General features: G+C 41.6%; 1 protein-coding gene across 1 annotated transcript; it reads left to right on the top strand.

Moving 5' to 3' along the window:
* The first annotated feature begins 348 nt into the window (after positions 1–348).
* Positions 349–6,683, top strand: LOC147226972 (uncharacterized). Its single transcript, XM_086159912.1, has 6 exons — positions 349–443; positions 1,830–2,147; positions 2,410–2,535; positions 2,770–2,847; positions 5,935–6,059; positions 6,319–6,683. The coding sequence occupies exons 1-6, from the start codon at positions 350–352 to the stop codon at positions 6,361–6,363; spliced, it is 786 nt and encodes a 261-aa protein (XP_086016038.1). The 5' UTR covers position 349; the 3' UTR covers positions 6,364–6,683.
* Positions 6,684–9,462: the final 2,779 nt, after the last annotated feature.

Genomic DNA, 9,462 nt, shown 5'->3' with positions numbered 1-9,462 from the left:
AGCCATTCAAAGCTGGTCAAAAGTATTGAGTTTATTTGATTTGCTGTAAATTGTACAATTACTGTAGAATTATACTGCATATTGTTGATTTACAGCACTGTACCATGGGAACTTCAGCCTGGTAGATGCAAAATTGATCTTCTTTGCCGGATCCTTGGGAGGAAATGGAACTATAGCGTGTTACTTCACCAAAATATATTCCACCAAGTTCTTCTGTCGAGAAACCTGTGAGGGGGAAAACATCCTGGTCCAAACCAACCAGCAGCGCGCTAAAAATGGCAGATTCGGTGTCAAATACAGACTGGACAGTGTCAAAAATATGGGCATCCTGGATGTTACCATCACTGGGATGATTGACTCTGACTCTGGTAAATACATCTGCGCGCTGGGCGAGACCTCCGGTCCACTGGCAGACGATGAGTTCGGAGTCAAAGTCACTGACCGTGAGTATTTTGCCTGATATATATATGTTTTCTGTTCTTTCAGCAGTCAACAGATGCTTTCTCCCTCTTACTATATATAATTGTGTTTGTAAACAAATTAAAAAGGCAGAACCACTCTGAGGCTCTTTTCTTGTCATTTCCCTCCTGGTTGGATTGTAAACGTGATCAGAATATGATATGAGACGGTGTCCGTCTTCTGTCAGACGCATTTCAGTGGAGCCACACTCTCTTGCAACTTTAGAAATGAAATACCTTTTGTAAAGGAAATAATAGAAATTTGTGTTTTTTCTTTAAGCCAGTTTCCTCCAAAAAACAAAGGGAATGTCTGTAGTGTGAATTGGGGAAGGGGAAAAAATACAAACCAATGATTATTAACCTTCTGAAGGTAATTAATTTTCTAAAAATGAAAAAAATAAGTAAATAAATCAAAAACATAGATATTTGACATGGAAAGACTATACATGAATTCAACAGAATTTTTTTTTATTATTATTTATTTATTTTTACTTAATTTGCTTATGTCCAGCCAGGAAACGCTCTCTAAATGTCCTGCAAAGGGCGATGAAGGAAATCATCTATCTAACTGATTTGGAATTTCAGTCAGTATCTTGGAAAACACTGCGGAGGTGCGAGGTCGGGGCCAGGCCAACACTTGACTCAGATTTATATTTGAGCTTGTATCCCATCTGCCAGCATCCCCATTGTTCTGTAGCTTCTCTTATGATTTACTGTCACACAAGCGGAAAAAGAATACTGTCTTAAAAGTTCCACCCACCGCGCATGAAGTGCACCCATTTCTAGGGCTGCAGTTTATCTACATTCAGTTCCAGCTCTTGAAGCAAACTTGCTATCGTCTGTTTGGACTGGAACTTTCCTCAGGTTTCCTGCTCGTTCACACGCCACCTCCTGTTATGCATGTATGTTATGCTCGTGTTGTATCTGTAGAGTTCTTCCAGTATCTTGCCACTTGAACATCTAGTCAGCCGTGTGCTGCACTTGAAATGCTCCCCAGGATCAGGCAGTTTACCTGCTTGGGCACAGAACCAGCATCATCAATGAGCTCAAATCACTTCCACCTTTCAGGAAACAGCATCGCTCAAAAACACAACGACTCCAGATTGTTCATCATCTGTCTGAGTAGATGTCCAGGAACCTGATTGGAGACCAAGCTCCAAAGCTTGTGCTGTTTAAACTTCAGATAAACAAGATTCTAGAGATCCCAGAAATGATACATATTATTCAAGACAATAAGATGTGGTAATTACATTAAACACATAAAATCACATACAACAGAAGGGAGGTCAGGTGAAAGGAGCTCGATGAAGGTTAGTCGTTTTGTCTTTCCTAACTTGTGATGCTTGAGAATCCGGTGTCTCTGTTTTCCAGTCCTGCAGGAAAAGAACGCGTTCGTCCGAACTGATACCGAAGGTGAAAACATCACAGTCTCATGCACAAAGGGTGACCAGAAGAAGAAGTTCTTCTGCCGAAACAAATGTGAAACTGCAGAAGACATTCTGCTTGAAACGGAGGACAACTGGGCTCGTCGCGGCAGATACAGCCTGGAATACAAAGCTGACTCTGTGTTTGGCCTGTACATTACCATCAGCAACCTAAAGATGTCAGACACGGGGCGTTACCACTGTGGTTACGGCCAACCGCAGTCCTCCACTAACTTCAGAGAGTTATCGGTCATTGTGAGTGAAGGTGGGTTTCGACGGAAAAACAGACGACAAATTGTCGCGGGATAAATTCCTCTATAAACCATCTGGTCTAGCTTCGCATGCAAATAACCTCTTGAAGGCACAAAACAACTTCCTGTTCTCGGACACTTTTGCAAAGGGAGCTATTTCCTTGTACTCACAGGAAAACAAGGAATATACACAGCAACTGAACTGCCTTCACCCATACATATAGCTATATTATTCCTCATCCATGCATCCTATCACGTTCAACCTGTAATCCTCAGCGCCGCCACCCCCAACCACCATTTTACCCTCTACTCCCACACCAACAATAACGACAACAACACCAACAACAACCACAACAACAGCACCACCAACAACAACAGAGACACCCACACCATCTACTGCAGGTACAGTATTTTGTAAAATTCAGAAGAACTATACTGCTCAAAAAAATAAAGGGAACAATGTAACAACACAATATAAACGTTTTTTTGGTAACATATTTATCTAAATTGTCGCAAATCCTTCAGAAACAGCTTGCCATCACTTTATTACAGCTGCCTTCTTTGCAAAATCATTCAAAGAAAATACCGATTTTTGGCAGCATGTTCAACATTTATCTCACGTGTTATTCTCCACAGCTCCCACAACCTCCACTACATTTTCCCCGACTTCCAGGACAGCAATGACCACGGGTGAACTTCCTAAATCCCTGGAAGGTCTGTTTCAAAACTCTCGAGAATATTTCTGATGGATGTGGGATTTTTTTACGTCCTCCAAGGTAAAGTCAGTTTCATTCAATGGTGCCCACAAGTTGCATTTGGCCCACAGGCTGGACTTTGGACATGCCTGAATTAGACATTTTAATAAACAATCCCTAAGTCACAAATTGTATATGCTAGAGCTTGAATATTTATTGGGTATTTATTAGGTTGGTTATTTCGTAATATGTATATTTCCACTAGAAATTAAATGGCTTACACCCTTGAATAGTTTGTAAAGACCAGATGAAACTGAATGTGAATTTATTATGAAAAATGGTGACTTCAATGTCAGGGAAACATCAAATTACCCTCATTATTAGTTACTCAACCCTGCTATGAACAGATAACAGAGGATCAGATTATGCTGACGTGTGCTCGAAGGACAACTGGCACTAATTAAGTACACGGTTAAGTTGTTGCAACTGGACAAGACAACATGTATGTTTACTTCAAGAGGCGCCATAGTACAGCTTTTTAATAATATCTACTGTTCTCTCAGGTCTGCAACATTCAGTGATTTCTTCTCTCTTTTACCCCTCTATTAGCTGTGCATCACTAGAATTGGACAGGAGTTGTTTTGCTTTCGTTTGTTGGTCTTTCTCATTTACAGTGACGCGTACACCCCGGGAGCAATCTTGGGTGCAGAGCACACGTAAACAACACAAACAATTCAAATCAAATGACAAGTATAGGGCAATTAATAAGGCAAAACAAGTAGAAAACGGACATACAGACAACCAGCTGGACAACAAAAGCAATGCAAAAACGTGCTTCATGATATGCATTAAATTGCAGCAAGTATTAAAAACCATTAGAAAGATGTAAACATAGACACCGGATAATGGGAGGAGACTGACTTTTTGTGTTATAGCACAGTTGTGCTGTTTACTTAAGTCTGATACGTATTCAGTCTCCAATGACATGATAGAGTCAAAATTGTTACAAAGTGAAAAAAATACTGATTCATCATGAAGCTTAACGTTAACCCATTTCTGATGGCTTCCTTTGTTTACAAATGAGTGTGACTTGCTAACATAGGGTTGCCAATGTGAATGCAGAGACTTTAAAAGGCAAACGGCAAGCACACTCAGTAACTTTGCTTGAACAAAATAACTCACTTGCCCTTATGTGAATGCAAAGAGCATTGATTCAAACACCACACGCAAAAGACAACGCTCACTGTTGTTATGCACCTGAGATGGCTATTTAAACCACAAGAATGGTACAGGAAATCGTTCCATCAGACTTAACGAATTCATGGGCCCTGGTTAAATCTTTCAACATAGAACTGCATAGAGGAATCTCCAACATCTCCTGTCATGTATATTCTCCATGTGTACATTTCAAAATTGCAATTATACTTTAAGTAACTTATTCATTTCATTCTGTAGATATTGATTCTCAGTATACGAGCTAATGACCCATCTCCTATAGGTACATTTCTATCCATCTCAATCTGAATATATAGTTTACACCTAAGTTGATATGATTCTGTTTCTTTTAGGTTTTTAGCTCCACTTTTATGTTGTGACAATGTACTGTATATGGCTATAAGAAAATAATTTCCCTGTAGGATTAGTAGTCCGCCTGTCAATCCATCTGTCCATCCATCCAATCCACAAATAGGCTCACCCATTCAGGAAGGGTAATCGACGATGGGCCACGCCCCCTTGTAGTTCTTAAGGTTTTGATATGTAGTTCTAAATCAGAGGGTTTTCGACGATGATCCGTGACTCACCGGGATGAACCGGAAAAGCGTCGCTGGTCACGTCCACAGGCGGCGGACATAACGACATAACATCCCAACCGGACCGGCGAAGAGCAAACAAGTGTTTATTCTTCTTGTTTGTTTGTTTGTTTGTTTTAAAACAAAAAAAAACATTAAGCTACCGTTAGAGTACCGTTGACGGCTTCGCTATGTCTACTGCTAACAATTTGGGATCACGCGCTCAGCTGTTTGGCGCGCGAGGAAACCGTAGAAACTGTTTCCGGATGGGGGTGACCACTTCCGGTACCCGTTTTTTTTTTTTTGTTGTTTTTGTTTTTTGCAAACATCAGAATTTCGGTCAAAGTTAACCGTCAGAAAACACGCTTACGTGCCACTTATATTTCTCCGGTGTGCTTCACGTTCACGGACGACTAATGCCTGACAAGGCGTTTAGCACAGAGCTACCCCGCCAATCACGATGTGCAAGGACCCGGATGTGAGCCAGAGCAACATGTCAGGCTAGTTAGCAGTTAGCTAGGTTCAAGATTAAAAGTGTTGATTGCCACATGCCCCGTCAGGAAACGTGTTTTCCCATTCAATGAAATTCTGTGATCAGAAATGAGTCCATCTAAGGGACAACACATGTTAGAGATAACGTTGAACTGAGATGGTTTTGAGCATGGATATGAGCGGAAGAGAATATCTGGGTTGAAGGATGCTGAGGTGGGAACTCAGGCAGGAGGCTTAGAGAAAGACCAGATAGCAGGAAAGACGACTTGAAATTAGTTGGAGTTACTTTTTATCAAACATTAACAAGGGACACAACAACATAATGGACAGGGATAGCATTCAGCATTACATCACAAGTACGACTGCTCATCTTACACTTGGCTCACAGCTTGAGAATTTGAAAATACTCATGTAAAACTATAATCTTATACCAGTTCACATTTAATAACAGAGGAATGTGTAGCAGTATTTCTCAGATGCCACTGCTCGTCGAATGTGCAGGAGCAGCTACGTACTGAAGAAGCTAAGACTCGATTTAATATCAATCATGTAAGATTAAATGTGCAGTTCATGATATGTAAAGGACGTGTTCCACATTGCCCACATTCCCAAAAAAGCTACAACCATGTTTGAGTGATGGGGCTCACTGCTAGCATGTTTGCTGCTAGTATCCGAGCTGCATGATCCTTTTTTTGTATGTTTTTACAGCACAATTCTTCAGAGTCCATCTCTGTCAATGACGAGTGTGAAATGCTTGATACTGAAACTTTGCAGGTGTTTTCTTTTTGTGCTTCTAATGCACTTGATTGTTGTGCGTCTCCCAGGCAACTTACTGCCGATCGTTTGTGTGTCTGTCATCGTCGTGTCACTCCTGGTTGCCTCTGTGCTGCTGTTTTGCTGGAGGCGGAAAGCCAGGGGGTCACTCACAGGAGACGAGAACAATATGAAGGTGAGCGACCATGGATCAGGCGTAGCTGGTCGATTGGCCACAAGGATGATTTTTTAGTTTGGTGGATTATATGATTTCATTCTATGTGCTCCATTACATTTCACAAACAAGCATATATATGTATACTAATGAAATTAGAATCAATGCATTGTTCATATTGTCAGGGGCAGCGCTTTTAGGATGCAGCTTGTGGATTTGCCAGTCTTCACTTGGGATGCGCTGTAATTCTCTTGTTCCAATCTGTGGTGTCCTTGTTCAGGAGACGGCCATCTATAAAAAGATTTCACCGACCCCTACAACCTGAGACCAGCAGACCCAGAAGGGCCCCAACCAACCCCCTGCTCCTGAAGCTGTCAGGCACATCCATCAAAACACACTCTTGTCATTCACCTTCCACATATTTTCTTTATTAATTCACATTGTTATTCATTATTTCTTTAATCTTTTGGAAGCTCTCACTTTAAAAACTACAGGAAATGTTCCTATTAGATCTGACTATAGTTCAACATTCTTGTATTATTTTTCAAACTAATATCCAGCTCATTGGTATTTGTTCAAATAACATCTTATGCTTTTCCTAGTACTTTAGAGTTTAGTGGCTGGCAGGGCTCATGTTATAAGGAAGTTAACACTTATTGTAAGGGCTGACTTTGGCCTTTTTTGAAAAGAGAGACAAGTAGATCTGGAAAAATCTTTATCATATCTAAGGTTGGACATCTGTTGCTACATGTTTGTACATATATGTTAAACTCACAGTATTGAAATAAAATGTCATGCAAAGTGATTTTTTTTCAGATAATTTATTAGTCCCTTGGGGGAAATTTTTAACCTTACTATTTTACCCAATCATGGATGATCTATGAGTGGCATGCAGTCGAAGTGTCAGGGGTTGGGGTTCTCAGCAACACCTCGACAGGCTCGAAGAAGCCCGGGAATAGAACCAAGACGTATGCGTGCACATCTGTGTGCCCACGTGCGTGTCCGCGCGCCTATATGTTTTAATATGACCATTATTGATACCCTCTGGATTAGTTATGCAGATTCTCCTTCTCCATTCAGCTTTTCTCCTCAGGGGTCGCCACACCAAATCAACCTTCTCCATCTAAACCTATTCTCTGTATCCTCCTCTCTCACACCAATTACCTTCATATCCTCTCTCACTTCGTCCATAAATCTTCTCTTTGGTCTTCCTTGAGACCTCTTAACTGGCAGCTCCAATTCCAGCATCTATCTGCCACGATAATCCCTCTCCCTCCTCTGTACATGACCGAACCACCTCAGTCTGGCCTCTCTGACGCTCTGCCCAAAACATTATACATGTACTGTTCCTCTGACTCATTCCTGATTCTATCCATCCTCATCACTCCCAAAGAGAATCTTAGCATCTTCATATCTGCGACTTCTAGCTCTGCCTCCTGTCTTTTTGTCGTTGATACTGTTTCTAGGCCATACAGCATGACTTGTATCACCACTGTCCTGTGCACCTTTCTCTTCCTTCTGGTTGATAGTTTTCTATTGCATAGTACCCCTGACACTTTTCTCCACCCATTCCAACCTGCTTGAAACCCTTTCTTTTCCACACTCTGTTGCTCTGGATCGTTTACCCTAAGTATTTGAAATCCTCCAATTTCTTGATTTCCACTCCCTCTAGCCTCACTGTTCCACCTGGGTTCCTCTTTTCACACACATATACTCTGTCTTTCTGCCACTAAACTTCATTCCTCTCTTTTCCAGCATATACCTATACCTCTCTCAATTATCCACAATCTGTTCCCTGCGCTCACTACAGATCACAATGTCATCCGCAAACATCATGGTCCATGGAGATTCTTGTCTAATCTCATCTGTTAGCCTGTCCATCACTAATGCAAACAAGAAGGGGCTCAGAGCTGATTCCTTAATGGAGTCCCACCTCCACTTTGAACTTCTCTGTTACCTCTACGGCTCACCTCACCACTATCTCACAGCTAGCATACATGTCCTGCACCAGTCTAACATACTTCTCTGCCACTCCAGATTTCCTCATACAATACCAGAGTTCCTCTCTTGGCACCCTGTCATTTGCTTTTTCTAGGTCTACAAAAACACCATGCAGCTCCCTCTGACCTTCTCTGTATTTCACTATTAGCATTCTCAAAGGAAATACTGCATCTGTAGTACTCTTTATAAATATGAAGCCATACTGCTGTTCACAAATGCTGACTTTTGCTCTCAGTCTAGATTTCCACTACTCTTTCCCCTAACTTCATTGTATGGCTCATCAACTTTATCCCTCTATAGTTGCCATGATTCTGCGCATCTCTCTTATTTTTAAAAATGGGCACCATCACACTTCTCCATTCTTGAGGCATCTTCTCACTCTAAGATCCTGTTGAATAATCTAGCCAGAAACACTACTGCTGACTCTCCTAGACACTTCCATAATTCCACAGGTATATCATCAAGACCAAGTGCCTTTCCAGTCTTTAACCTCTTCAGCGTCTTCCTCATTAGTCACCTCTTCTACCCTTGCCTTTCTTCCATTTCCTCATTCATCAGCTCTTCAAAGTGCTATTTCCATCTTCCCATCACTCTTTGAGCATCTGTCAATACATTTCCCTCTCTATCCTTAATCTCCCAGACCTGTTGTACATCTGCTCCATCTTTATCTCTCTATTTTGTCAGCCTGTATAAATCATTCTCTCCCTCTTTACTGTCCAATCGAGCATACAAGTCTTCGTATGCCCTTTGTTTTTCCTATGCTACCTCTATCTTTACCTTACGTTGTATTTCCCTGTTCTCCTGTCTGTTCCCTGTAGTTCTTCTTTGCCAACCGTTTTCTCTGTGTATACTCTCGCACTTCCTGTTTCCACCACCAAGTCTCCTTATCTACTTTTCTTCCAGATGATACAGTAATTTCCTGCCTGTCCCCCTGATCACGTTAGCTAGAGTTGTCCAGTCATGTGGAAGCTCTCCCTGACCACCCAGAGCCTTTCTCAATACCTCCCTGAAAACCACACAAGATCTTCTTCATCTTCCTTGTCCCCAGTCATCCCACAAACCACCATCTTCGGCTGTCTGGCTACACTCTCACCTTCAACTACTTTGCAGTCACTGATCTCTTTCAGGTTATCTCATCTATACAAGATGTAGACTACTTGCGTGCTCCTACCTCCGCTCTTATAATTTACCCTATGTTTCTGTCTTTTCTAGAAAAGGTGTTCACTACAGCCATTTCCATCCTATTTGCAAAGTCTCCCACCACCTGTCCTGCGTTCCTGTTCTGTATACCAAATCTGCCCATCACTTCATCCCTTCTATTGCGTGCACCAAAAAGTCAATTGAAGTCTGCACCAATTACCACTCTCTGATACCTATTCTGCATCACTTCATCTAACTCATTTCAGAACCTCTCCTTCTCCTC

This window comes from Fistularia commersonii, chromosome 14, assembly GCF_037954325.1.
Source record: "Fistularia commersonii isolate RoL2024-O1a breed Wild chromosome 14, RoL_Fcom_v1.0, whole genome shotgun sequence".
Classification (NCBI taxonomy): domain Eukaryota; kingdom Metazoa; phylum Chordata; class Actinopteri; order Syngnathiformes; family Fistulariidae; genus Fistularia; species Fistularia commersonii.
The sequence above is the reverse complement of the archived record's forward strand: the minus strand, read 5'-3'. Positions and strand labels throughout refer to the sequence as shown.

Excerpts from the sequence above, each read along its gene's own strand:
- LOC147226972 (XM_086159912.1), top strand. The coding sequence starts at position 350 with ATGATTGACTCTGACTCTGGTAAATACATCTGCGCGCTGGGCGAGACC. Across the intron at positions 2,148-2,409 it reads ATCGGTCATTGTGAGTGAAG|CGCCGCCACCCCCAACCACC; the intron begins GTGGGTTTCGAC and ends TGTAATCCTCAG. Across the intron at positions 6,060-6,318 it reads GAGACGAGAACAATATGAAG|GAGACGGCCATCTATAAAAA; the intron begins GTGAGCGACCAT and ends GTCCTTGTTCAG.